Below are 27,891 nucleotides of genomic sequence, written 5' to 3'. Positions count from 1 at the left end.
AACTCTCATGGAGAAATGGGATTAAAGTTATGTGCAGTTACCATATGCCGGGCACTCCTGTAAATATTGCACCCGCATTGGCTCTTTGAAACTCACAACCCTGGGAGGAGCCTTACAGGCTTTTGGCTGGAGGGCCTGGTGGTTGGGTCTTGGCCTGCGCTCCTTCCATACCTTACTCCTTCTCTAGATGTCTTGACTAGCGTTTGAGGCTTTTCATGAAATGGTGCCTGGAAGTCTTCCCCTCTCTCCTCTCTTTTCCCCAGGAAATTTCAGCAATTCCCCCAAATGTCAATCACCATCCACAGGGAATCACACCTACACCCCCATCTCCAGACTGTGGGTTCAAGGCTGAGGGCTCCAGCCACATCTTGGAACCCTGACACTCACCCCATCCCACAGCGGCTGGGTGTTCCCCCAAACCCACTCCTCCTCCTGGGTTCCTGTTTTGGAGATGCTTCACTGTCTACCAGTCACTGGCTCAGACCCTCGTGCTGTCCTTGCCCTTTCCTTTTTCATCCTCCTTCACAGCCATCAGTCTCTGTCTCCATCCTTCCCAGTCTGCCTCTCTGCCCTTCCCCTTCTTTCCATCCACATCCCCAGTGCAGCTCAGGCTTCGTCCTCTGCCACCTGGACCAGGGCTCTAGCCTTCTCCCCACCTCCTGCCTCCAGCCTCACTTTGTATTCATCCCCTGTGCAGGATCGAAGCTCTGTCCCCCACCCATCATTGATTCTGCCCTTTCCCTGCTCACAGCCCTTTCTTGGGCACTTGGGATGGTGTTCAAAACCCTTCATGGGCTCTTGCCTCTCTCTCTCTCTCTCTCCTCACCACCTCTGTAGCTTCTTTCCTGGCTCCAAATCCCCCCCCCTTTTTTTTTAAATCCCAGCAACATAGTGCTTTCTATAGCTCTCTACACACTGAGGCGCTTTCCCACCACCTGGTCTGCACACACACTGTTCCCTCTGCCTGTGACACCTTCGGTTGGTCCCTGCTCACTGCAACAAACCTTACTCATCTTTCAAGACTTACACACAGATGCCACCTAACTGGGACAAACTCTCTATCCTCCTGGGAGGGCGTAAGTGCATTTTGTGGGCTCACATGGAACCTACCGTTACCTCTATCACTATCTGCCTTTAAATAGGGGTGACTCTGACCCTCCCTTGCTCAGAACTCTCCTCATGAAGCCTCTGCAGTGCTGAAACTGTTCTATATCTTGACCCAGATTTTGCTTTCATGGGTGTTTACATATGCAAAAATTCATGCACCTGAGACTTTAAGATTTTGTCCATTTATCTGTATGGTTCCAACTTTAGTATATGTGCTGCCGAAGAGAGCACATCCATTTATGTGTACATAACTTGCATCTCAGTTAAAACATGAGTAACCAAAAACAAGCAATAAAATCTCCCAGTGCTCCCATCATCCTTAGGAGCAAACCAACACTCCCCAGCCTGGCATTGGAGGGCCTGTTTTTCTACAGCTTTATCTTCGAAGGTCTAATTGTGGCAAACAAATGAGCAGGAAGTGATGAGTGAACAAATGGCACACTGGTCCATTTCCCATGGGCTGTTTGCACCACACAGGACATCTGTGGGGTGAGCCCGGCCCACATCTCTTTCTCCCTCTGTCTGCCAGGAGGGTACTCAGTCTCTGAGCCTCTCTTGCAGCTAAGAGTGGTCACAACAAGAGATTTTGGCCAGTGAGACATAAACACAGGTCTGCTGCTGGCCCTGAGAAGGCTACCGCTTTTTCTTTAAAAAAGGTGCACCCTTCCTGCAGGTGCGACGTGTGAAGCTATGGCCTGCCATCTCCTGAGCAAAAGGGAAGGGCCAAGAGAATCATAGAGAATCACAGCCCTCCTGGCCCCCAAGTTGTGGAGACTCTGAGCTGTGGGCCCACAGCTGTCCTTCTCCAGGCTTGTTTCATGAGAAAAATACCCACCTAGTATTTAGTCCATTATTGGATATGTTTGCTATTAAGAAATGTAGTCACCAATATCAAAAAACCAAACCAAAACAAAACACATCACCTAAAAACCCAGTATGGGGGTGCGGCTCCTGGAGTACTGTATCTGGGGTCCCCGAACTGGGGTGCTCCCAGGTAACGATGGCACAACAATGGTAATAACAGTAGAAAGAGTCCCGGGGCGTTCATTGACTAGACCTCACTCAGGGTGTCTCACACTGGGGGCGGCTGAAGGTAGCAGAGCTGAAGGTGGGGCCAGGTCGGAGGTGGGGACTGGCCCAGCAGCAAGACAGAGAAAAGCAGCAGCAGCAGCAGCCCCAGGACTGGAGCGGGGATCAGCGGGTGCCGGGTGACCCTGGTGGGGGGCAGTACAGAGTTTAGGGAGGGGCCAGGGAGCTGCCAGAGTCTCAGCGGTGGGCAATGTCCCCGTGTGTGACCATCACCCTCCCTTCCGGGACTGCCTTGGAGCACACCTGAGTGGCTGGGGGTGCAGGGGGGCCAGGCAGAGCTGGCCCCAGTCTGGCCTGCTGACTGGGACCAGCTCTTTCACCACAGGCACCAGGGCTCGCTGCAGATCTGGCTTGGCAGGGCTGCTAGGCAGAAAAAAGGATGGGGCAATCATGCCGGACTTTCCCCTACCTCCAGGTCCCTTCCAGTCCCCGTGGGTCCTGTTACCTCTCAGGAAGGCTTCCTGGAATGTCTCCAGGGTGAGGGTCTCCCAGAGGGATGGGGAGACTGGCCTAAAAGGACAAAGGAAACGGACTTGAGACACTGGCTCCTGGATTAGGAGAGGCCTTTGGTTTAGCCCAGTGGACAGAAGTGACTGCATGGAAGGGGTTGGAACACAGTGGCTCAGTGCCGTGACATACACCACCAGGTGGGCTTCCCAGCTCTGCCGGCTTCCACTGTGTGTCCCTCTGGAATGTCACCCCACGTCTCCAGGCCCCACTTTCCCCATCTGGGCACAGGGTCGTTGACATGTACCCACCTCACAGGGCTGAAGGAGAGTCTGCCTGAGGGAACACAGGTAAAAAGCAAAATAGCGGAGGGTGCTTGGAACAGTTTCTGGCACTGAGTGAGCACTGGGTAATTGTGTGTGCTGTTCAATATTGCTAGCTCCATTTGCATCTGATTCTGGAAGGATCTAAGTTCCCAGAGGGCAGAGACCTCATCTTCTCCAAGAGTCCAACCTTGTGCTGGGCCTAGTCCAGCGTGGACACTCTCTTTGGGTCTGTCTCCCCGCCTGTATCAGAACCTGCAGGTGCCTTAAGATTAAAGCCCCAAAGGGGAGCCTGGGTGGCTCAACTGGTTAAGTGTCCAACTTCAGCTCAGGTCATGATCTCGTGGTTCGTGAGTTTGAGCCTCTTGTTGGGCTCTGTGCTGACAGCTCAGAGCCTGGAGCCTGCCTGGAGCCTGCTTCTGATTCTGTGTCTCCCTCTCTGTGCCCCTCCCCCACTTGCTTGCATTTCCTCTCTCTCTCTCTCTGTCTCTCTCTCAAAAATAAACTTAAAAAAAAAAAGCCCCAAATATTTGTCCAGGGGCCATCTCATCCCCTCTGTTGCTCTCAGGCTTTCGCACCCACACTTTTGTTCCATGGATGATGCTGATGGCAATAGTAACAATAATAAAGAATAACAGGAACACCGGTCTCAGCCACCACCTTGACCACTGCCACCTAATGTACACCTGTTCTGCGCCAGGCCCTTTACACATGGTCCTTAACCCTCACCCCACCCTGACAGTTAGGTAAAGATCATTGTCAAGTCAGCTGTGAGGATAACTGAGGAGGGTACCAGTCTCCATGGAAGGGAGTAGGAGGTGGCTTTGGGGTCAGGCTGTTCAGAGAGACCACGTTGGATGGTCTGGAGCCTGAAAGAGCCCAGATACCAGGTGTACATTTGGGCTCTCACATTCCTAACCTGAGGACCCAGGCTCCTCACCCCTCCTCTCCAGGCTTCCTTCCTTCCCTTTCCTTGCCAGAGAATGGGGACTGTCACCCACACCTCACCCTGTGCCCTGCCGCTATGAGGAACAAAGCAGCGGGTGTGTGCGGTGATAGGCAAGGGGGCTGTGACAGGCGCTGTGCCCCAGGGAGTTCTGAGGCTGGCTGGGGAGGGCCCGGCCCCTTCCTGCGTGTGGGCGCATGTGCGTGTGCATTTTCGCATTCCGGGGGTGTAGCCACGTCTGTGAGGCCTGTGGCTTAGCGGCTGCAGCCCTGTGTATGTGCTTGGGGGGTCCCCTGGGAACATTCTGGCCGCCCACTGGCCTGCAGGCCTCCCCCCACAGCACTGTCCGCTCTCATTAGCTATAGCAAGGGCCTTGTTATCTCTTGGCCAAATGATTTTTCTGTCTGCTCAGGAGAAGTGGGGGTGTGGGGTGAGGGCTGGGAGGAGCTGCCCGTACATCAACCTCCTCCAGGGACTGGAGTAGGTAGGGGCTGGGGACTGCCTACCCTGACCTGGGTCTCTGCTTCCTCCTCTTCCTGTCTTCTGGGTAACCTGAGAAGACAAAAAAGTCACTGCAAGCATCTTCCCTCTGCCTAGCTTCCCTTTGCCCACTATGGAGCTGGATGAACCTTTAAAGCAGGGGTCTTAATGCAGACCGGGCATCATGGATGAGCGTGGGGGTGTCCTGGAGCCCCAAGAGCAAACTGCTGTGTGTAGGTCAGCGTATGTATTTTGCAGGGGAATTTTCAACACGCTCTTCATACAACTGGCTTTCTCAGCCGCTATGTTTCCAGCTGATGCCTTAGCTGGGAGCCACGGCTTCTCTTCTCCTACTCTCCCGACACCAGAGACTCAGGGCTCTCCCAGACTCTGGGGCAGGTCCAGACCCCACCCCCCACTTTGTGCCTGGTGGGCTGTGCCACTTTTAGTGAGTCTCAGTCTTACTGGATCTACTTTTAGGACTGAGATTCCAGAAGCCAACTGTGTGAGCAATTCCCCCCACCCCACAAGTCATTCTCTGGGGTGGGCAAGCATCCACCCTCTGCTCCCCCGAGGGCTACGGCTCTCTGAAGTGCCTTTTTGGAGACTCAGACCTCAAGCTGCCTGGCCCAAATACCCCTCAGAGACCCAGACGTCCACACCACCAGCTACCACCTCCGTTTGGGTTCAGGGATCCATCCACCAGCTACTACCACTTTGACAACCTCAGGACACAGCTGTTTCTTCAATTAGCACCCCAAAGTCAGCTAGGCTGGTAAGCCCCCAGTCAGACACAGAGGTGTCTCATCCCCTGGGACTTCTACTTGGGACCCAGGTGGCTCCTCCCCCAGCTCCTCTCGGATCCGAGCCTTCACCCCTACCCACTGTTAGGGACCACAGGATTCACTACCTCCCTTGCTTCCCAATCTGTGAATCACACTGTCCTGCTCCTGGGAAACTCAGATGGCCAGCCCCCGCCCCTGTGGCTGCTCAGCCCCTTCTCCCCTCCCTCCCCTCCCTGGTGACGCTAGGGAAGGTCATAGCTCTGGAGCCCCCCTCCCGCCCAATCTCAGCTTTCTCAGAGGAGCCCAATTAGAGGCTGGTGGCAGGAAGCCTCATTAGCTGCCTCAGCGGAGAGCCTGAAAAAGAGGAGGGGGTGTGGAAGGCCCCAAGGCCAGGGCCCCGGAGGAGAGTGGGCCCAGACATCTAGTGCTTTATCTCTCCTTGGAGGCCTGCATCCAAGCTTCGGAACAATCACAAGGCTGGGGTTCCATGGCCCACCACCCCATCACTAAGTCACCAAGCTGGGACTTGAACCCAGGCTGCCTGATTCTAGAGTCCCCAATCGTCTTGTAACTACATGGGTGTTCGCCCTTGACCCAATGGGTTTCATTCATCCCAGGGTTCCCTGGAGGCCTCGGGAGAAGCGTGTTCAGTGACCTAGTGACTGAGCTGTCCCATCTGCCTGACAACTGTCTTCTTGTCTGAGAGTCTCCTATGAAAATTGCTCCTACAGGACTCCATTCAAGCATTACCTCCCAGGGAAGCCTCCCCCGCAGGTGGAGTGAAGTGTCAGATGTTCGCACAGAGCCAGCCAGGTCAGATGTCTGTGTCCCTCTAGGCTAGGAGATGCTGAAGGCAGGGCTCGGTGTGACTCATCCTGGGTCACAGGCCCAGGGTGGCCTCAGTGTGAAGGAATGAGTGAATGAATGAATGAATGATGAGCAGCTCCCCCAGGGCTCTTCCAGTCCTTGTATGCTATTCAAATTCATCCAAGAATTTGGTGTTACCTCAACGCAGGGGGATGGCTCTGGAAGGAACAAGCTTCTTACCACATCGATTGCTCCTTCCTTCCTCCTTGAGGGTGCACTGGCTCTCCCTGGAAGTTTCTCTGTGGGAAAAGAACGGTTAGGTCTCCCAGGCTGCGACACCTGCAAGAATTCACCACCTTGGGGCGCCTGTGGCTCAGTTGGTTGAGCGTCTGACTTTGGCTCAAGTCATGATCTTGCAGCTTGTGAGTTTGAGCCCCGCATTGGACTCTGTGCTGACAGCTTGGAGCCTGGAGCCTGCTTTGGATTCTGTGTCTCCCTCTCTCTCTGCCCCTAACCCACTCGCATTCTGTCTCTGTCTCTCTCAAAAATAAACAAACATTAAAAAAAAAAAAAAAAAGAATTCACCGCCTGCATCTAGGACCTGCCCTCCTCTTGGGCTCTGTCACTGAGACTGGCTCTGCATCCCTCTCAGAGCAGAAGCCAGAAACGGGAGAGTTGTTCTAGACCCCTTTCTATTCAGGACCCAGGAGTCCAGGTCCCCCAAACCTCTCGTACTCCCACAAACTTCTCACACTCACGTGGACCCAAAGGAGGCTCAGTGTTTCCCTTCAGATCCCCTTTCCCTCCCAGGTTCCTGGTCTTGGGCAGCTCCACAGCTGTTCTCCTTCAGGATCCAGGTCCTGTTTTCTCCGGAGACATCTCCATGTGTGGCCCGGACCACCGACTTGATATTGTTTTCTAAATACATTCCTGAGCTCCAGCCTTGTGTACCCATTGACCTCAGGTAGCCCCCCAAATGCCCCTCAGGATCTGCATCTCACTAGGATGCAGTAGAAGTTTGGCATCTTTCTGGCTTCTCCCTTCCCAGCACTCTGCGTGCCCAGCCCACTTGCCTGCAGCTGTGTCCCCCCCGCCCTACTTTTCTCTGCCCATCATTCCTCTTTCTCCATCCCAGGGCCCTGGCCTGACTCAGACTTTGTCCTCTGGACTCTTGCCCCAGCCTCCTCCCTGGCCTCCTGGCCTCTAATCAGAATCCATGTGGCCTGCAAGGGGTCTTTCTACATTCAGAGCTGACCTCGTCCCTCCCCGCTCTCAGCCCTCCTGTGCCTCCTGTGGCTCCTGTGGCTCGATGGAGAAAAGTAGAGTCTCCCAGCCTGATGTTCAGGGAATCCCTGTCGTGATATGGCCTCCCGGCTCACTAGACACCTCAACTCCCTCTGCTTTCCGAGCATGTTATATGCTTTTGTGCTGCCAGGAAGGCATCTCTTTCCCCACACCACTTCTCCCTCTAGTTTTTCCCAAATAAGCTCAAGTGTCAGTTTCCCTGTGACACCTCTCCAGTCTCCCACTTGACACAGGTGCCCCCTTCGCTGGGCTCCCTCAGGGCCTGCCGCCCACTTCTGCACACCCATCGTCCTGCATTAGGATGGCCGCTCTGCACAATCTCTCCCTCTGGCTCCAAGTGGCTCCACGTGGTAGCTCCAGGACCCAGAGCAGGTGGCAGCCAGAAGCCTGGGTCCGTGTCCCCCTGGATGGGGCATCAGAGAGCTCACAGCAGAATCCACTCTAACTTACACCTCCTCTGAGGGCTGTGACTCTGCTGCCCATAGGCTGTGTGACTGGGGATGTGTGACCTATCTGAGCCTCAGTTTCCCATACGTGACAGGATGAGGGATGAGGATGTCTACCTCACAGAGATGCTGGGGGAGGTAAATGAAAAATCAAACAGCACTGGTGTCGAAGGGAAACACAGAAGCATCTCTCAATCCAGGGAAAACGTGAGCAGAGAGACAAGTTTCTCCTTTAAGAATGGTAAACAGGGGCGCCTGGGTAGCTCAGTTGGTTAAGTGTCCCGACTTACTCTTGACTCTTGATTTCAGCTCAGGTCACAATCTCATGGTTCGGTTCATAAGTTCGAGCCCTGCACCAGGCTCTGTGCTGCTGGTGCAGACTCTGCTTGGGATTCTCTCTCTCCCTCTCTCTCTGCCCCTCCCCACTCGTTCTCTTTCTCTCTCTCTTAAAAATATAAATAAACCCATGGGGCACCTGGGTGGCTCAGTCGGTTAAGCGTCCGACTTCAGCTCAGGTCACGATCTTGCGGTCCGCGAGTTCGAACCCCGCGTCGGGCTCTGGGCTGATGGCTCAGAGCCTGGAGCTTGCTTCTGATTCTGTGTCTCCCTCTCTCTCTGCCCCTCCCCCGTTCATGCTGTGTCTCTCTCTGTCTCAAAAATAAATAAACGTTAAAAAAAAATAAAAAAAAAACAAAAAACCTAAAAAATAAAAAAAAAAAAAACCAAAGAATGGTAGGCACACCTGGGTGGCTCAGTCAGTTAAGCGTCCGATTCCAGCTCAGGCCATGATCTCACAGTCTGTGAGATGGAGCCCTGTGTCAGGCTCTGTGCTGATGACTTGGAGCCTGCTTCAGATTCTGTCTCCCTCTCTCTCTCTCTGCCTCACCCCTGCTGTTCTCTTTCTCTCTTTCAAAAATAAATAAGAATAAACATTAAAAAACCCAATGGTAAACAGGTAATTCTGAAGCAGTATAATTCTCAAGATGATGCAGTTACAGAGCTGTGAGCAATATTTTCTCTGGAAAAAAACAAAAAACAAAAAACAAAGACTTCTGGCACGAATGGATTAAAATCTCACTTTTCTGTTGGGGACACTGAAGATGAGCTGTGCCAGTTGTTTCAAAGGGTGTTGAAATACTGTTCAGGCAATTACAGAAGTCGTAAAACAACAGCTATTGGTTGAGTTCAAGATTTCACAGTGGGCTTGCTAAGCTTTTCCTAAAGGTGTTTGCATCCAAAAAGTAAAAGTTTTAGAAAAATAAAACCAACAAGAAAACACACATGCAAAAACCACCCCCAAAAAACCCAAAAGTAAAAGCTTAACGTATCTTTCCGGTGTCTGGAAGAACGCTTCACGTCTTACCTTCCCCCTGCAGACCCTGGTAAATAATGATTCCTGACAGTGTTTTCCACCTGACAAAAACTGCCAGCAGGCAATTTGTGTTTGCTTTGTTTACGGTCTATTGCACTCCCGAGCTGGTCTCTAGGGGGCAGGGATGGTGTCCTGTCTGGCTTGGGCTCTGTGTCCAGCAGGCCCTTCAACACTTGCCTGTGGGATGGGCAACAAGCTGGTGGCAGGTGGAGCCCCAGGCCCCTTTCCCAGGTCCTGGAAGCCGGTGGTCTCTGAGCCCCTCCCATGCTCACCTCTGCCCCAGCTGGGGCTTCAGGTGGAAACTCAGCTTCCTCGTCTGTCTCAGTCTCGATGATGACCTCCTCCCACTGCCACACTCCACAGAGAGGGCTGGAGAGAGCGGAGTCTGCCACTTCTTGTTTCTGGGAGGGAAGGCATTTCTGAGACCAGGGATGCCAGGGTGAAGGCAGAAGATGGGGATGGAGATGGGCTGAGGCATGGGGTGGGGGAGGGCAGGGGTCTGGCGTCAGGCTGGGTCGGGGTAGGGATGGGGTTGAGGACGGAGATGGTCCTGGGGGGCAAATGGGCTGGGGTGAGAATCGGGGCTGGGTCAGAGCCGTGGCCGGCCGGGGGTTGGGGTGTTTCCATGGAGCTGGGCCCACCTGCCGAATGGCCTGGATCTCCACGCCCAGTGATGGGGGCAGCACCTGGGTCCAGCCCGCTCTTCTCACCTGGGCCCCTTCCGGTAGCCTAGTGACACCATCAGGAGGGGGAAGGCTCTCTCTGTGCCTGCCTACTACCCCTCGACCCCTCGGTCTACCTACTCTGGGGTCGTGGCCCTGCCCACCTTGTGGCTGGAGGTTGGGGGTCCCTGCCTTTGGGCTCTCCTCCTGCCTCCTCCACCCCTGACGTTCCACTCACTCATCCGGCCCCTCATGGATCTGACTCAGCTGCTCCTCCAGGTGTGAGATTTCCAGCCTCAGTTCCTGCAAAGGGGGCAATGGGGGACCCTGGCCTCTCTGTTCTTCTCTACCTCCCAGCCTTGGGCTCCCCTTACCGTCACTTCTACTTCCCCAACTTTTTTGAGCTCTCCAGACACATATTCCCAAGAGACAAGGAGAAGAAACTTAGGAAGCCAACAAGAGACAGAGAGCAGCAGGAACCTAGAAGGTAACCTACTGGCCAGGAAAATTAAGAAAAGGAAGGCAGAGATGGAGACGCACAGAACAAAAGACATGGATGGACACAGATTCACAGGGGGGCAAAAGACAACAGGGTGTAAGAGACTCATAACAACCAGGGACCAACAGAGAGTAGTGACCCCTGGAGACGGACAGACTAGATCAAAGAAAGGCAGACACAGAGCAAGATGAGCAGGGGAGATGCGGTGAGAAGACCCCCACAAAGAATGAAAGTGGACTCAAGATGGAGATACACAGAGTGATAGAGAAAGGAAGGAGCAGAGAACAAGAGAAAAGGCAGAGAGAGATGGAAACAGAGAGGGAGAGACACACAGTAGTAGAGATGGAAGAAACCAGGTATAGAGACTCCACAAAAGATGGGCAGGAACAGAGAGAGGCAGCAGATCCCAGAGATGGCAAAAGAGCGGGGCTGGGCAGGGGGCCGAGGGTGGGAGGGCAGCCGCCTACCTGGGTCATCGTTCTGTACTCCTCCAAGGTCTTGGCCAGACTCTCTGCATGTTGAGTACGCTGGGAAGGCCCAAAGGCAACTGAGACTGGGCCCAGCCCCAGAGAGACGCTGAGGCAAGGGGTAGGGGAGACTGGAAGGGTGAGCTCGGGGGGGGGAAGAGCTAGGGCCTGAGGGAAAGCACCAGGTTTCTAGATCCTGCAGGGTCATGCTTGTGAGCCTGGTGTTGGGAGCAGGGAACCCTCTGACCTCTCCAGGCTGCATATCCATGGAGGAGATCCTGGGGGGACCTCCCTTTCTAGACTAGGGGTGGGAGATGGCCAGGCACATATGGAAGGTGAATGTCCCCTTACCACCCTAGGGCCCCTCACCTCAGAGAGGACAGCATCTCGTTGGCAAATGAGGCGTTCACACTCAAAGAGCTGCCGCTGCCAAGGAAGGAGCCCGTCCATCTGTCCGGCCTTCCGGGACTTGTCTCAGCAGGCGCTGCCCTCCCCGGCCCACCCAGCTCTCTCGAGCCCCTCTCCTCAACCTCCCACGATGTCTCTGGACATCAGCTATCCCGAGAGGGATTTCAGCCAAGCTGCCCGGAGCCCCGGGAGCCTGATGGCTTGATGGAAGTCCCCGGTTCTCACTAGGCCAGAGTGGCTGAAACTGGTAAAAATGGCAGGAGGAAGAGGTTCCACCTTCAAAGCGTCCTTTTCTGTGGCCAGCTCCTCACTTCTCCTCTTCACTCCGTCCCGCTCAGCCAGTAGTTTCCTGTTCTGGAAGAACGAACAACCAGTCATGTCCCCTCCGGCACATGTTAGTACTCACAGCTGACATTTCCTGAACAGCTGATATGCAGTAGGCCTCATGCTAAGTGCTTTCTATGTTTTGGCCCATTTAATCCCTCCAACCATCCTGTAAGATCTCAGTTTTGATTTCTCTGTGCATCACTGGGTGCTTGTCTGTAAAAACAGAGATGAGAGCTGCCTGGGTGGCTCAGTCATTTCAATCTCCGACTTCGGCTCAGGTCATGATCTCAAATTCATGAGTTTGAACCCCGCGTTGGGCTCTGTGCTGACAGCTCAGAGCCTGGAGCCTGCCTCAGTTTCTGCGTCTCCCTCTTTCTCTACCCCTCCCTCACTCGCGTTCTCTCTCTCTCTCTCAAAAGTAAATAAACATTAAAACAACTTATTAAAAAAATGGAGATGAGATAGACCTACTTCATAGGGCTGCTGTGTGGATTAAATGAGCTAATGGTGACTGCTAACCTGTACTGAGTGCTTTGCAAGTGTTAACTCATTTCTTATCCCCCATTGTTTTTTTTTTTTTTTTTTAAGTTTATTTCTTTTGAGAGAGAGAGAGAGAAATAGTGGGAGAGGGGCAGACAGAGGGAGAGAGAGAATCCTAAGCAGGCTCCACACTGTTAGCGTAGAGCCTGACGCACGGCTCAAACTCATGAACTGTGAGATCATGACCTGAGCTGAAATCAAGAGTCTGTCGCTGAACTAACTGAGCCATCCAGATACCCCTTTACTACCTCATTGTAAAGATGAAGGCAAGTCTAGCACAGAACAGTTGTGCAACTTGCCCCGGGTTATACAGGTGATAATTCATGCAAACACATGTTACTACATATAATAAGCACAAAACATATATGGTATATGGTAATTGCCTGGCATATACCAACATGTTCAGGAAATGTAAAATGTATAATTTTAAAGGTATCTTCAAAACTTTGTAAGTGCTTTTCACACACATATGTGAAAATAACAGTACAATGAATGTGCACGGCCCATCACCCAACCTTGATAATTATATACATTTCCCCAGTTTCTCCCCTATCCTCCAAGGCTTTTGTTTTGTTTAACAGATGATTCAAAAGCAAATGCCAGATATCACATTATTTCACCTATAACTACTCTGGCATTTTTATTTCCTACTTGAGGAATTTTTACTTCAGTAAACTCACAATACCACTATCATCTTAAAATGGATCATTCCTTACTGTTGTCTCATACTGAATTGGTGCTTTAAAAAAAAATTTATTTATTTAAGTAATCTCTCTACTCAACATGGGGCTCGAACTCACAACCCTGAGATCAAGAGTTGCACGCTCCTCCAAGTAAGCCAGCCAGGCACTCCCTATATTTTTGTTTCATTTTTTTCATTTTAGTTATCTCACAAATGTCTTTTCACATTTATTTAGTTTGTATGAGGATCTAAATGAGGTCCACCGTGGCTTTTAGTAGAAATGTCTCCTTTTCATCTGACAGTGGTCACCCACCTCCCCAACCATGGCATTTTTGGGGGCCCTTCTTTTGTGGAAGAAATCAGGTTATTTGTCCTGTAGAACAGGAGCATTTGGATTTGACTTACTGAGTTCTCATTCCCTGTGCGGGATGTTCACCCCGTTCCTCCAACCTCTCTATTTCCTCTAAACTGGTGAGTAGATCCAGGGCCCTGGCCAAGCTCCTGTTCCATTTTTTGGCAGGAAGATTTCACAGGTGCTGCTAAACGTGTCCTCTTGCACCATTCAGGAAGAATGTAATGTCTGGTTGTCCCAAGTGTTAATGTTTTTATCGGGATCACCTCCCCTGTCCCAATTTTGCAGAGGAAATTGAGGAATGGAGGGACTAAGAAACTTTAAATGGTGAGTGAGTGGATTCAAACCCAAATCTGACTCTAAATGCTGCAATTATAACCCCCAGACTCTCCGAGCCAGACATAGCCCTGGGTGAGAACGGGGAACTCGCTTTGTCTCTCCCCTCAGGGGAGCTCATTGCTAGAGGTGGAGACCGGTGCAGAAGTAGATGATGACAACATGGGAGGCAGACTCTGATGAGGCTTAGCCCCTGGGCCTTGTGGGAGCCCGGATGAGGGGGTTCCTGAAGAAGCAGTGTTGGGGCACCCTGAGTCCTCCAGGGTGAGGAGAATTATCTGAGAGAACAAGGGGGCTGGGAGAGGGCAGCACAGGCCAGCCATGCTGTGAGATCTGAGAATAAAATGGCCCCAAATCCAGTCTGGGGTTTCCAGGCACCAATACTATAGCAACTTGCACTGACTTCGATGGGAAGCAGCTATGGGCAAAAAGCATTTCAGCGCAAAGAGGCAGGTGGACTTCCCTCGCCACACCCCTCCTCTCAGTGCCCCTGGGGATACCCAGGCCAGCTCCTCCTTCTCTCCAGCTGGCTTGGCTCCAAATCCTCCATCAGTGGGCCCTCACGCTCAGTCTCAGCGGCCTGGGCTGCCAGGTGAAGGGCAGAGGAAGGACGGACCAGGAATGCTGTGTCAACATCTGTCCACCTGGTAGGGGATTTGCAGGCTGGATCCTGGGCCACTCGGCAGGGAACCTGGTTACTCAGCCTCTCCCGCCTTCTTCTGCAGTAACCTGAGCCCTGCTCTGTAGATTCTCTGTAGGAAAACTGAGTGTCCGAGTGTCCCCTACTCTAACATTATTCTACTGTAACTTGAGAACTCGATCTATAGATGCTCCGTAGGCTGCCGAGGGGAGGGGATAGGTGGAGGGGAAGCAACCAAGAATAGCTCTGGTTTATCGAGCGCCTAGGATGCCCCAGGCACCGCTCAAGGCACTTGACCTGGCAGTGGGCCTTCTGGGCTGGGAGGAGGCCCAGACTTCTGGCTGCAATTCACCCTGCTTATTCTTTCTTCTGCTTTCATTGGGGGTCCACTCTCCACATGGGCAGGTGGGTCCTGGTCTGGGCTGAATGAGATGGAAATCTCGGAGGATTCAGAAGTGGCTTGTTAGCTAACCCAGCAGCCATTGTCACCCCCTCTGACTTGTTCATCTCCCACTCCAGAGGCTGAGCCTCCCTCACAGCTGGGAGTGTCATGCGATCCAGTTCTTGCCAGCGAGATGGAAGAGAGGTATGCTGGGGTGGTGGGTACAGTGGGGGTGCTCCTGGGAAGCCTTTTCCTTCTGATGAAAAGAGAGCTATGGGAGAAGCATTAGCTGGGCTCCCCTCTTCCTCTTTGTCCTGATTTGGATGAGACCGTGAGGGCAGAGCTGCTGCAGCCATCTGTGATCACGAGGCCACAAGCAGATGAACAAGCCTGAATCACCAAACCAATCCAGAGACCTTCAAAGCCTCTTGTTACAGAAATGAGTGCCCTTTGGATTGAAGCCACCATTTCTTCTGTGTTCTCTTCCTTGGAGCTGTAAGTATTCTGGCCCATCAGCGGTTGGATTACCCATGCCAGGGAGTAGTTTGGCTATAATCATATGATGTCACTTTGTCCAGTAACATAGAAGAGGGAGGTTCTGCCATGGGGCTTTAGGGAGAATTTCTCCCTGTTCTTAAAAAGTGATGTTCTGGAAGAAACAGTTACTTCCTGGCTACACCCCATGCCTCACATTGTGGCAGCCATCTTGTGGCAATTCCCACTGTTCCAAATGATGGAACACTCATGGAAGAGCCAGAGAACAATAGTGGAGAAGTTCTGGATTTGAATACAAAAGCTACAATACAGATAAGGACAAAGAGATTTGGGGGGATCGGGCAGAATCAATATCATTGCCTGGACTCAGCAAAGATCTTTACGTCAGGGGAGGGGTGCAGGAGGGTCAAAAAAGAGAGCAGTAGAGGGGAAACATGCCCTGAGCCAGCCCCCAGCCCCGGGTTAGCTAAGGTCGGGGGTGAAGAGTAAGGATGCTATTGAACAACACAACCCCTGGGAGGTCTGGGAATCAGAGAGCATTTCTCAGCTCAGTCTCAGCCCCAACAAGGCCTGTGAATAACAGAATTGAGATAGCTGTGTGAGAACCAGAGGCTGAGAGAGACCCACGAGGCCCCCTATGGCCACAAAGAGTCTCAGGGAAGTAGCCAAGCCTCCTCTTTGGCCCCTGAAGGGTATGGAAGTGGCTGAGGGGGAGCCCCAGAGGCCCCCATGTGCTGGGGGGTCCAGAGGGCCACCACCAGCAGGTGCAGTGAGGACTGTACATCCAGACACCATGAGGCAATGCCCGCCTCCCAGTGGATGCCAGCGTGTGGTGGTGACTAAGGACGAGGACCAGATGGGATGATGAACATCAATCTTGTGACCAGCAGAGAGAGCAGATGTTGAGCGAGGACCGCCACCTCCTGGAGCACTGAGATGCTGTGTGGGTCTCCAGCAACTTAGATGCCACCTTGTGGGGGGTAGTGACCATTTTCATTATCAATTGATGAGTTTCATTTCCATCTAAGATGACTAGATGGATCTGGATTTAACAAAGGCTCGGGAAGGAGAAGTCACATGCCTAAAGGTGGCCCATCTTGTAAGTGGCAGAGATGGGATTTGAACTCGCTGATTTCAAGGCCTGTATTCTTTCCACCATAAAAATGCTAATATATGAACAATACTGGTTAACTTTCAGTGAACACTTCCAGTGGTCCTGCCTCATACCTAATACTCTATAAGCATCCTTTTGTTTAAATCTCACACAACCCAGTGAGGGAGATTCTATTATTTTGCCCATTGTTACAGGTGAGGACACTGAGGTACAGAGAAGCAATAGACTGACCCATGCTTATGGAGGCAGCTCCAGCATGGACCCAGGCAGTCCGCCCCACGCCCCTCACTCTTACTAACCACAGCAGTCCTCACATGCAGTGATGTGACCTTCAGAAACATTCATATGTTATTGGGATTCTGGGGTCTCCCTCTACAGACTGAAAGAATAAGTGGGTGCAGGCTACTGAGGATGTCTGGGGCAGACGGGGCGGGGAGGGGAAGATCCTGAGGACCGGGGAAGGGATGGGGTGGGCACTGGGCCTCAGCTCACCTCCTCCTGCAGAGTCTCCATCTCGGCCACCAGATGCTGCTGTTCCTTTTCCTGAGCAGCCGCGAAAGAGGACAAAGGCTTTCTTAGGACCTCCTTGCCCCCATATTGCCCTTCTCCCCCACCTGGGAACACATCTCGGGTCTGGGTCATTAAGGAGCAAGGCTGGGAGAAGGGGTCTGGGAGCCCTGATGGCTCCTGCTGTCCCCTTTGTCATAAAAGGGATGGCAAATCGATCTGAGCCCTAGGTCAGGAGCAAGCAGGACCTGGAGGAAGGGAGGAAGCCAGGGTAACCTCTGCACCTTCCCATTTCACAGTCAGACACCGCTGCTCAGACTCTTTAAGAAAGGGAGAAGGCACCTTTGTGCCCCTTGCCCAGAACCCACCGTCTGTCGGGCCTGGGCCAGGAGGCTGCGATTCTGCTCCTCCAGGCTCTTGGCCAGAGTCTTCAGATCCTCCAGCTCCTCATCCACAGCCTTGGCACACTGCAGAGCCTGCTGGGTACTGAGTGGGGGCGGGGCAGATGGGCCACGCAGGAGGGAAACAGAGACCATAGAGATAGATCCACTCAGAGCTGGAAGTAACAGAGACCTGGGGGTGGGGCACAGAGACCCAGTTTCTACCTAAAAGACTAAGGGGGTGGGACAGAGACCCAGAGAAAGCAGGAGGACTAAAATAGGGGAATCATGATGGACAGGAGCATAGAGAAAGGGATAGGCTGCTGATAGGGAGACTCAGAGAAAAATGAAGAGGGAAGTCTGAACCCAAGAGGCCAAGAGACAAGAACTAGGGAGACACAAAAGAAAAAGAGCAAAAGAGAAAGGGACAGTGCAGGGTTGAAGACAGGGCAGGAGGTGCGGAGAGAGCATGTGGAGAGGAGAGTGACGGGGGGGGGGGGGGGGGAGGAAGCCTGGTCAGGAGGGACACAGGTGTGCCGGCCCACCTGCGAAGCTGCTTGCGCAGGGCTGCAATCTCCTCCCCGAGGCGCGCAGATCCCTCCTCCGCTGTCTCCACGCTGCGCTGGAGCTTGGCGTTCTCCCTGGCCAGCCTGCGGTTGCTGAGCTCCAGGTCCTCCAGGCTGCTCAGCAGGTCAGCTGTGGCGGGCCTGGGGTCAGGGAGGGGCAGGTCACTGGCCACAGCTCCGACCTCCTTTCCCAGGTTGGGGTGGGGGTGGTGGGGACATGAGGTTCTTCTGGAGAGAGAGAAACAGGAGAGAGACTGCCCCGCTCTCCTGGAGCCATCAGCACAGCACCCCTCCCCCCATCCCTCACCCACTCCCGAAGGACCCCAAGCCCTATGACATGGAGGCTGGAGGGCAGCGGGGGAGAGAATAGGTACAGCTCAGGTCTGGGGTCTTCGCCTCCGAAGCTCTCCAGGTTGGCTGGCTCCTCAGCTTCTGGGCATCCTGGGGAAGACAGACAGGGTGGTGGGCTCCCCGGTGACCTTAGGTGTTGGGCCACCCCAGAACTCAGGCTTGGCCTCCGCTAGCCTCGCCCTCACATTTGTTGTGGGTCATGTCATCTACTCCTGGGGCTACAATTACATCCACCAAGTGAAAGGCCTTTTGCTCACTGGTACCTTGAGCAAAAGCTGGCCCTCACTCATAGCCCCGATTCCGTCACATCCAAGATGAGGCAGCACCTTAGCTGCCCCCAAACCTGTTCTTCCTCCCAGTATCCCTCCCTCCCGGCCACTGGGCTGTCCTGGCTCATCCCCACAGTCCACTGGAGCCCAGGCCCTCCTGCCCTCCTTCCCCATTCTCTGTCCTCCTCTCCTCTCTGTGTCAGCCAGTCCTGGCTCAGGCTTTGCCCTCTCCTCTCGCCCTCTCCCCTTCCTCGCCCTCTCCTCACCACAACCTCATCCCCAGCCTCCTGGCCTCCAGCCTTCCCCCACCCAGAGGGGTGTTTCCTCAACAGGAGCTGACCTGACCCTCCCCTGGCCCCCAAGCCCAACTGGAGAAAGTTTAAGGGAATGTCCAGGAAGCTGTATTTTTTTTTTTTTTTTTGCTTTTGTTTGGTTTTATAAGGTATAACGGGAACACTTTTTACGGTGCGCCTCCTGTGTGTGAGGTCCTAGGGATAAAATGGTGAGCGAATCAACTAACCAAATAGCACTGCAGGTAACTTAATTGGTTAATCATGTTTTTACAGGAAAGGAGGGCTGTGAGTGAGCCTGGACTGCCAGGGACCTTAGCCTGGGGCCTCCCAGGGCTTCCCCACAGTGTTCCCCAGGTGTGGGAAGTTTAGGGGGAATAACCTGAGGGGAGGACCGTGGTGGGCAGGCACTGAGTGCATTAGAGGCTGAGCCAGGAGGCCCAAGGGAGCAGGGACTAGAGAGCAGGCGGGAGCTGCAGAGAGCTGACAAGGAGAGGTGGGCAGGGCCTTACAGGCCTCTGTGATAGGCTGGGGTTAGGAGGAGGACTTGGAACCAACCCCTGAAGAAAAAAACCCCAAAAGGTCAAGAAAGGAGGGAAGGCAGTCATGGAGGTGCCTAGAAAGCCAAACTCACGGCTCCAGGATGGAGCTAAGGTTCCAAGGGTCCCACCCTATGCCCCTGGCTCTGTCTCCAGGTGGGAAGTCCCTCCACTGTCTGACCCCGGGCCTTCCTGCTTCATTCTATATATAGTAGTCTCACCAGATGGCAGTTGCTGGGAGGTCAGGGCCCCCTCGAAGGCTGTCTCCTCTTCCAGCTCTAATCCCCTGTATCAAAGGGATGAGGCTTAGAGCCCCCTGCAGCCACCCCCAATCCTGACCAGCCACGAAGGGGGATTGCTGGTGGCAGGAGGAGGGGCCGGGTCAGGTGAGAGCCAGAGAGCATGGACAGCACCACCGTGGGGAGGAAGGTAAGGCCAGATGGCAAGAGCCCTGGGCCAGATGGAAAAGCAGGAGAGGCAAGGCCTGCGTTTGGAGAAGGGATGGGGAGGGGCCTCAGTCAGCCCCCTAACACCCCAACTTTTCCTTCCAGCCCCTTTTATTTCTGCCTCCCCATCCCAGGAACTTTGTCTTCAGACTTTCCACCCCATTCCCCCCAACCCCATCTCTTTACTTTTCGCTCCTCCTCAGCCTCCTCCAAACCTCAGTAGGTCCCTGTGCCCAAAGGGTGCTGGCTGCAGTAAGCAGGTATGAATGATGTTAGATCTCAGGAAGGACTTCTGGGGGGGGGGGCGGAGGGGAGAGGTGCAGAGACCCACCCATCCAACTGACAGGCAGCAATCCAATCCCGCATGACAACCAGGAAGGTGTCCAAGTCCACAGTGGCCTGAGGGCCCTCTCCATTGGGGTCCAGGTTGCAGGCCAGTGTTTGGAGGCGTGCATCCTGGGAGCCCCGTCCTGTCACAGCCTCCAGGTAGGCTAGTACGTGGGTCACAGTCACGATACCTGGGGACAAAGCATGCCGTGAGGGAGTCTAGGGCAAGTGGGGGGGGAGGGGAGTAGGGACAGGCAATGGCTTGAAAGCAGGATGCCAGTGGCTGGGCTGGCAGCACCTCTGCACCATGGCTTAACTGAGACACTTTGGGCAAGTCCTTTCCCCTCCTCTAAGTTGAACTCTTCACCTGGAAATGGAGCCCAGTCATCACCACTCACAGGGTGGACCCAAGAGGACCTGCTATGCCCCATCAGGCCCTCAGTGGCTGCCCTCCCTCCCTCTCCCTAGGCCCTACCCTCTTCCATTAATGTCCTCACCCTGAAAGGCCTCGGTCCCTTTATCCAATCCTTCCAGAAGCTTCCTACAATCACCCATTTGTCTGTAGGACCCCCAAGAAAGGGCCCTAGCCCATCCCTCTCTTTACGGCTCCCCAGTTTCCAGCCTCCCCATCTCTGTCCCTTATTATTCCTTGTGTCTCCCAGGCCCAGGGCTGCCAGGCTCTCATCCTGTCCCCCACCTGTCCTCTGGGGGTCACAAGCTTCGAACGTCGAGTTGAGTATTTGCTCCTCTAAGCTCAGCAGCGTCCCCAGGCTCCCCTCCTCCAGCTGGTCCCAGAGATACACTGAGGAGACAAGAGGGCCGCCCGTCCATAAGAAGGGGAACAAGAAGAGGAGTGACCCCAGGTCCTGTGCTCCTGCAGAGGGGAGTGAATTCATCCTGAGCTACCTGGAGTTGGGGGGGAACAGCAGGAAGCTCGGGCTGGGGACAGCAACAGTAAGGGCCTCCTTGCTCCCCATCCTGAGGATATGGGCCCCCTCTTTCAGGCCAGGAAGTCCCCCCTGCTTCTAATCCTTTGTGTCTGAGCAGCTCAGGAGCCCAGATGACAAACTAGGCTCTGAAATCACCCTTTCCTCCTCTCTTCCCTGGCCTCCCAGGCTCTGCTCAGAGGGGGCTGGGGCAGAGGAGGGCAAAGAAGAGAGGATTCTGGGAGGAGCTGAGGGTGAAGGGGGGCCCAGGAGCCAGGAACAATCCAATAAGGTGCGGGCAGCCTGGATCGATTCTGCCGGCCACGTCTCCGGTTTCCCAGCCTGCCTGGGGGGCCGGTTGTCTTTCCTACCTGAATCCCCAGGCGGGGCTGGCGTCATTGCAGCCCACAGCCAGGGGCCCGAGATGAGAGGGGATGGGTGATCTAGGTAGGGTGAGTGGTGGGGGAGTGGTCAGGAGCTCATAGCCCAGCTACGTGACTATGGGCAAGTCCATTCTCCTTTCGAAGCCTCAGTTTCCCCACCAGTAAAATGGGCAGGTAGTGGTTCCTCCTTACCAGGGCTGGGAGGGTTAGGTTTGTGTGTGGGAAGAGACCTCCCAGCACAGACAAACAATGTAAACGCCCCCACGTCTGTTTGTCCACGGCTGTATCAACAGTGCCTGCTGTTGATATACAGGCACTCAATAAATTCTCCACGATACAGGGGAAGATCCTCTACCCCAGGGATTACTGGGGTCCACTTCTCTGGGACTGGAAGTGACCTGCAAGGCTCCCTACCCTTGAACAACTGGGTATAGCGGCAGGCCTGGCACAGGCTGCTGGGTCTGGCTGACCCAAGGGGCAACCCGAGCAAGGAATGCAGACTCCCTGAGCCTCAGTTTCTTCCTCTGGAAAATGGGGCTGGTGTTCCCTCCCTCCTAGAGAAGAAATGAGAAAATCTGGAAAGGCTCTGGGCAGAAGGCCTGGCCCATGGTGGAGGCTCGATAACAGAATTGAACATTCATTTAGCAAATGAGTAGGTGCCCTTCCTCTTCTGAGGGTTTGTATGGACCACGGCCACTGCTATTTGTAGCCCCACTTTACAGATGAGGTGAGTGAGGCACAGAGTAGTTAGGAACTTGCCCTGGCTCTTTTTTTTTTTTTTTTTTTTTTTTTTTTTTTTTGAGTAGGCTCCATGCCCAATGTGGGCCTTGAACTCACGACCCTGAGCCAGCCGGCCACCCATGGGTGCTCTAATTCCTTTTAATCTCCAGGGTTCATTGTAGAGAGCTAACATTCAGCCCCCACAGGTTTGAACCCATGCTATTAGGGAAGGGGAGAGGGAACCCACAATTAGAGGAGACACCAGGGCCCATGCTGGGGCTTTACCTGAATTTGCAGTGTTCGCCTCTCATTGTGCTCCCCAGGTTATGAAGGAGGACCCTGAGGTCCAGCGAGGTCACTCCCCAGGGCTGCTCAGCCAGAGTCAACCCAGGACGTCTGGCTCAGAGGACCCCCACGTGTCTATCTGGGGCCCCTCAGGAAGATGTCACTCTGCCTGTGCTGTTCTGTTCCTTTCCCTTCATTTCCATCCTCCGTGTCTCTACCTCTCTCTGTGTCTCTGTCTCTGCCCTTCTCTAGTTTTCTCTCTGGCTCTTTCTCTCCATCTTCCTCCCCATCTCTCTCTTCCTGGGGCCCTGCCTCTCTGTCTCTGTGTTCCTTGCCCCCATTTTCTTCCCCGTGTCTCCAGCTCTGGGCTTCTTTTCCCATATCTCAGTGATTCTCCATTCCCCAAGCCTTCTCTCTCCTTGCCCTGCTGTCTCTCTGGCTTTCTCCCCCCAGCCTTCCTCTGTCTCCATCTCTCCCGGGTGTGGCCTTCCCTTTCCTTCAGGAGCCTCCCAAAGGCGGCTCAGCCCCAGCCCAAGGGATCCTCCGGGCCCGCACGCCCTCTGCTGGTGCCGGAGAAGTTTTGATGTCGGTCACTCGGTCCGCCAGCCTTGGTGCTGCCTCCCGCACCCAGGTGTCTGCCTCCTACCTTCCCCTCTGGAAAGACTCCTGAGGCCAGAGTCCAGGGCTGCGGCTTTGAGAAAAGATGCAGGCTCTGCTGCTGGATGCTGGGAGCCTCTAAGAAAGCGACCCTGCCTCTCCCCAAGGGTGGGAGCCTCCTCCCCCCATCACATTGGGCTCTCCCACTCAGCAGATGAATTTCAGAGAGGGCAACCCAGCGTCTTCCTCCCCAAGCCGGCTTTCACACCCCCTTGGTTTGCATCCATCCAAACAAATCAAGAACAATAATTGAGCTCCTACATGTCAGACATTGTTCTAGGGCAGCGCTAACCAATAGGGCAGCCACTTGCCACATAAGTTTCTTGAGTGCTTGAACTGTGGCGAGTGTGAATTGAGATGCTCTATTAGTGTAAACCACACACCAGATCTTGAAGTCCTAGTGTGAAAAAAAAAAGAATATCTCTAATACATTTTTATATTAATTACATGCTGAAAGGATACCATTTTGGACACATCAGGTTAAGTAAAATCTATTATTCCCGTTCCATTTTGCCTGTTTCTTTTTACCTTTAAATGTGGCTAGTAACAAAATTTAAAATTACATTTATGGCTCACATGTTGGTCAGCACTGCTCTAGGGACCAGGAATGCCAGAGTGAATAAAACAGACAGACCCCCATGTCGGGACGCCCGGGTGGCTCAGTCGGTTGAGCTTCTGACTTTGGCTCAGGTCATGATCTCACAGTTTGTAAGTTCAAGCCCCGCATCAGGCTTGGGCTCACTGCTGTCAATGCAGTGCACAGCCCACTTCAGATCCTCTGTCCTCCTCCCCCTCTGCCCCTCTCCTGCTCCCACTCTCTCTCTCAAAATTAAATAAACATTAAAAAACAAACCAAAAAAACCCCCAAAACAAAAAAAAGACCCAACTCATGTCCCAGTGGGAGAGACAGAGACTAAGCAGTGCTATGAAGAGAAGCAGGAGAGGGGAGGGTATGTGAAAGGCTTTTCAGAAAGCAGAGATCTGAATGACTAGTGAGGGGCGACCCAGCAGGTCATTAGGGAAGAAGGAACAGAGCTTGCTAAGGTTTCTGCTGTAGTTTCCCTAGAGCAAAGGAGATACGGTATCCAGACAGGTGGGCGCACATCGGCACTTCATCAAAGATAGCTCCCTCCCTCCCACCCCGGCACCAAAGTGGAGGCTCAGTCACCCTAAGCCACCTCTGTCAAGTCCCCAAGCTGGCACCCACTCACCCACTGCCCCCTCCTCATCCTCCCTTGGGGTGAACAGGGGCCCAGCCACCTACTTTTTGCAGCGGGGCCACCCGCCCGGCCCTCTGGGACATCCATGGGCCACCCTGGTCGCTCCACAGCTGCTGGAGAAACTAACAGCCTGCCCCCATCACTGGGAGGGACTGGTAAAGGATCGTCTGCTCCAAGAGCTCCTGGAAGGACAAAGGGGAATGGCCTCCTCAGACCAGCCACCCTGCCCCACCTGTGCCCCAGGCCCCTCTGGGTTCTCAGAACCTGTTTGCCCACCCCTGCCTCAACCAGAGCAGCTCCCGCTCAGACCTGTTTTATGAATTGGAGGTGTGGGCTGGGAAAATGGGGGGCCAAGGAGTGGGCAGCAGAGATCAAAGAGGGGGCTGGTGGGTGGGGGTCACTGCCTCCTTGCGTCCCTCCCCCACCTCCTCCCCACAGCCTGTCAAGTCCCTAGCCTTGTCCCTCTTGCCCTATGATTCTAACTTGAGCCCTCCTCTCCTTCCCTACAGCTCTGGGTTCCATCCTCTCCCCCTGGGCCCTGGGCCCACCCACCTCTCGGCCTCCCAGTCTCTAGTCTTTCCCTCCCCGTCCATCCCCAGCAGCGCCCCAGAGCTGACCTGCCCAGTGTTCTCCCGTGGCTCCCCAGTACCCCAGGTTCAGAGCCTAGACCCTGGACCTGGCACTGAAGGCCTTGCACAGCCTGGCCCTGCCCGCCTCCCTACCCCAAATCACACTTGCTGTTCCAGCAAATCTGAACTGCGTGCTCTCCCCCAAACTGGACTGGCTGTCCCCACCTCGGGGTATCTGACTGGGACGCCTTCCTTTCCAGCCCTTCCTGCCTTGGCTTATCTATCTCCTCCTCTGGGAAAATGTTTCTGAACCAGCTGCCGTCCCTGGGTTCCCACACCACCCCGGGCTACCGACATTCTGCCACATCAGTCTGTATTTGGAACTACTGGCCTCCTGTGCGAGTTGGACCCCCATCTCTCTCCTGCGCCAATCCCTGCCACGGATCCCTAGTGCCCTCAGGGCTAAGTCCTAGCCCCTCTGGCTGGTGTGGGACAGAGTCTTCGTCCCTGCAATTCCTTGCCCCTTTTTGTCACTTTTCTCTCCACTGGCTGACCTCTAGGTCCCTCCCGCTCATCACAGCCGCGGGAGTTCTGCACCTTTGCAAGGTCTTCCCAGGCCCAGGTGGTACCACACGCACCATCCTCACATGTGGCCCCTGCCCTGGCTCACAGCCTCCCTGGGAAGCCTTCCCTGAGTCCCTGGGGTCCCCTAGGGACCAGTGAGGGACTCCCTCCTCTGTGCCCTGACAATGCCCTGCCCTACCTCCATTATAACCAGGTTGACCATCTGTACGACTTATCGTCCCAACCCAGGACACTTTCAAGAGTGAGAAGAGTATTGGGGCACCCGGGTGGCTCAGTCGGTTAAGCGTCTGACTCTTGGTTTTGGCTCAGGTCATGATCTCACAGTTTCGTGAGTTCAAGCTCCACATCGGGCTCTGTGCTGACAGTGAGCAGCCTGCTTGGGATTCTCTCTCTGCCTCTCTCTGTCCCTCCCTAGCTCACACTGTCTCTCTCAACTTAAAACTTTAAAAACTTACAAACTTAAAAAAACTTAAAAAACTTTAAAAAAAAAAAAGTAAAAGAGTGAGAAGGGTGCTATTAATAATTACGCTGGACAACTATGCCCATCGGGGCTGCACTGGGCACACTGGGGCAAATGGTCCACGTAGGGTCACCTGGGGTCTGTCTGTCCTCACCCCACCTGCTGGTCATGCCTTTCCTCACCAAGTACTCCCCACACCCTGCTCTCCCTGGCGCCAGCCGGGTCCACAGCCATGGAGTGCACGCTTCTTGGCAGCTTTTAGAATGTTCTAGAAAAGGCAGCCTTTGAAGAGAGAGCCTTCCAGGGTTTGGACAATGCTGGAGGGTGCAGAAGGGGGGTGATGGCTGTGGGATCTGGGGGGGGGGAGGGTCTGGCACCGGGTGCTTCTGACAGGGACTGAGGGATAAACTCCCGGTGAGGGGCTGAGGGAGGCTCTCCTCAATCACGGAGGGTCTTCCACAGGGAGGCTGGAGCAGGAGGAGGACACAGGCAGGAATTAAAGGGGTTCGGATTTTAAAGGGGTCTCTGGGTTCCAAGAGGGTCTCTGACCAGATTTCTGGGGCGTCTCTGGATTTCTGGGGGTGTCTGGATTTCAGAGGTCTCTGATAGGATTTGGGAGGGGAACCTGACAGGATTTTTGGTGGGTTTGACAAGATTTCCGGGAATCTCTGACAGGATTTCGGCGGGGCGCGGGGAGGGGTGGGGGTTCTCTGATTTGGGAAGGGAGCGTAACAGGATTTTTGCGGGGTAGTCTGGCAGGGTCTGAGGGAGAAGTCTGGCAGAATTTCTAGAAGATTCTGACAAGATTTCAGGGGTCATCTATCACATTTCCTAGGAGTCCTTCTCAGTATTTCTGAGGGGTTTTGGTCAGGATTTCACGAAAACTTTTAACAAGGTTTGGAAGGCCTTGATATTGGGGACTGTGCCCTAGGATTTGGGGGGCTCTGGCAGGGCTTCTCTGGGGAACCCCACCACATCCCGGGCGTCCCTGAGCCCACGTCCCACTCTCAGGACACAGCCGGGGCCCACGACCTACCACCAGGCAGTTGCTTGGGAAGAAGGAACACGTGCGCCGTTCCCGCCAGAAAAACGTTGGGGCGAGACCGAGGGCGCGCGCGGCGCCTAAGCCCCGCCCCACCTGGGCGCCTCCCCACGACGCAGGCGCACACCGGGGGAAGGCTCGCTCTTCTCTTGTCGGTTACCTGCACCCGGGACGCCGCGCATGCGCAGGACTGTCCGGGCGCGCACCCAGCCTGGCCGAGCGGGTGCACGCGTATCGGCCGGGACGGCCAAAGCTGGAGGGAGGGCGGCAGGCAGCGGAAGCGAGGGGTGCCTGCGTCCCCTACGTTGGGGTCCTCTCTCCGGCCTCAAGCTTGGGTGCCATGGGCCAGTTGGATTGAGGGACCCCTTGTCCACCCCCCACTTTTCATCAGCTACTAAGTCACGCCCTTTTTGCCCTCTCTTCCGTGCAAGGCTGCCCATCGCCGTCTCAATGATGTTCCTACCCCGTCTTGCCTCACCACTGCCGCGCCCTTTGTGGCTCTAGTCACGATGTATTAACAGATCCCTGAAAGACTGTTCCTCAAACAGTTTCATTCATTCCCTATAGGGGGGAGTGGGAAAAAGTATTCTCAGCCTTTCCGGCTAGAGAGAAGAGAATTACATCCAAAATTGGCTCCCAGGAATGGGGATTTGGGACAAAGATGCCCCACCCACTCCTCCTTTCTGCTAGCGGAGACACAGGAAAGGAATTCTTTTGCATCCTCCGGTTCACCCCACCATCATTCATTTCTCGGAGCGACCTTTCCCTGCCACGCTGCCTCCATTAGGCCCTCATCTCACTAACCACCGTTAGAGGTCCCTATCTCACGACCTGACATATTGTAGATTTGTGTAGTGTCACCCCCACTGGAACGTGAGCTATATGCAGTAGGAGGCTGTTTGGGGGCTAGAACGTGGCTGACCCAGTGTGAGTGATTAAAAAAAAAAAAGTGTTGAATAAATGAGTGAATGAGTGGACAGAATCCATGCCTCTTAACTACTGGGCAGTGTTGGGTTGATGACAAGGCTATGGGCCTGGAGTCAGACATGCTCGGTTTTGAATTTTGGCTCCATCCCTTCCTAGCTGTGATCTTGGCACAATGGCTGGCTCTCTCTGAGCCTCAGGTTTCCTCCCAGAAACGGAGGTAATAATTGCTTCTTTTGTTACCTTGAGGTCTTAAGGCGGTATTCCGTGTTAACTATTATTATGTTTATTACATGGTAACCTGTCAGAAGGCCTGGGAAAGAACCTGTTTGAGGTGTGATGTGATGAATGATTCCAAGTGTGAGATATGGAATCAGACAAAGCCAGGGCCACTGCTGTGTGACTTTGGCAAGTGACTTCACCTCTCTGAACCA

General features: G+C 54.1%; 1 protein-coding gene across 14 annotated transcripts; it reads right to left on the bottom strand.

Moving 5' to 3' along the window:
* Window positions 1–1,270: 1,270 nt before the first annotated feature.
* Window positions 1,271–26,796, bottom strand: KASH5 (KASH domain containing 5). 14 transcript variants are annotated; one of them, XM_040457728.1, is made up of 20 exons: window positions 26,694–26,795; window positions 23,922–24,059; window positions 20,384–20,488; window positions 19,691–19,877; window positions 19,135–19,199; window positions 17,839–17,905; window positions 17,444–17,605; window positions 16,887–17,004; window positions 16,504–16,554; window positions 11,369–11,497; window positions 11,105–11,161; window positions 10,736–10,795; window positions 10,008–10,072; window positions 9,749–9,836; window positions 9,380–9,508; window positions 6,225–6,283; window positions 4,419–4,464; window positions 2,642–2,706; window positions 2,440–2,559; window positions 1,271–2,321 (listed from the first exon to the last, which is right to left on the bottom strand). In XM_040457728.1, the coding sequence occupies exons 1-20, from the start codon at window positions 26,713–26,715 to the stop codon at window positions 2,180–2,182; spliced, it is 1,875 nt and encodes a 624-aa protein (XP_040313662.1). In that variant the 5' UTR covers window positions 26,716–26,795; the 3' UTR covers window positions 1,271–2,179. The 14 variants fall into 14 exon arrangements, 10 of the variants coding, with proteins under 10 accessions (XP_040313662.1, XP_040313663.1, XP_040313664.1 ...); XM_040457729.1 differs by having other exon boundaries at window positions 2,440–2,556; XM_040457730.1 differs by having other exon boundaries at window positions 4,425–4,464.
* Between the last annotated feature and the right edge of the window lie 1,095 nt (window positions 26,797–27,891).

Source organism: Herpailurus yagouaroundi, unplaced genomic scaffold (genome assembly GCF_014898765.1).
Source record: "Herpailurus yagouaroundi ecotype Mexico unplaced genomic scaffold, PumYag 220, whole genome shotgun sequence".
NCBI lineage: Eukaryota > Metazoa > Chordata > Mammalia > Carnivora > Felidae > Herpailurus > Herpailurus yagouaroundi.
This window is presented reverse-complemented; position numbering and strand designations above follow the sequence as displayed.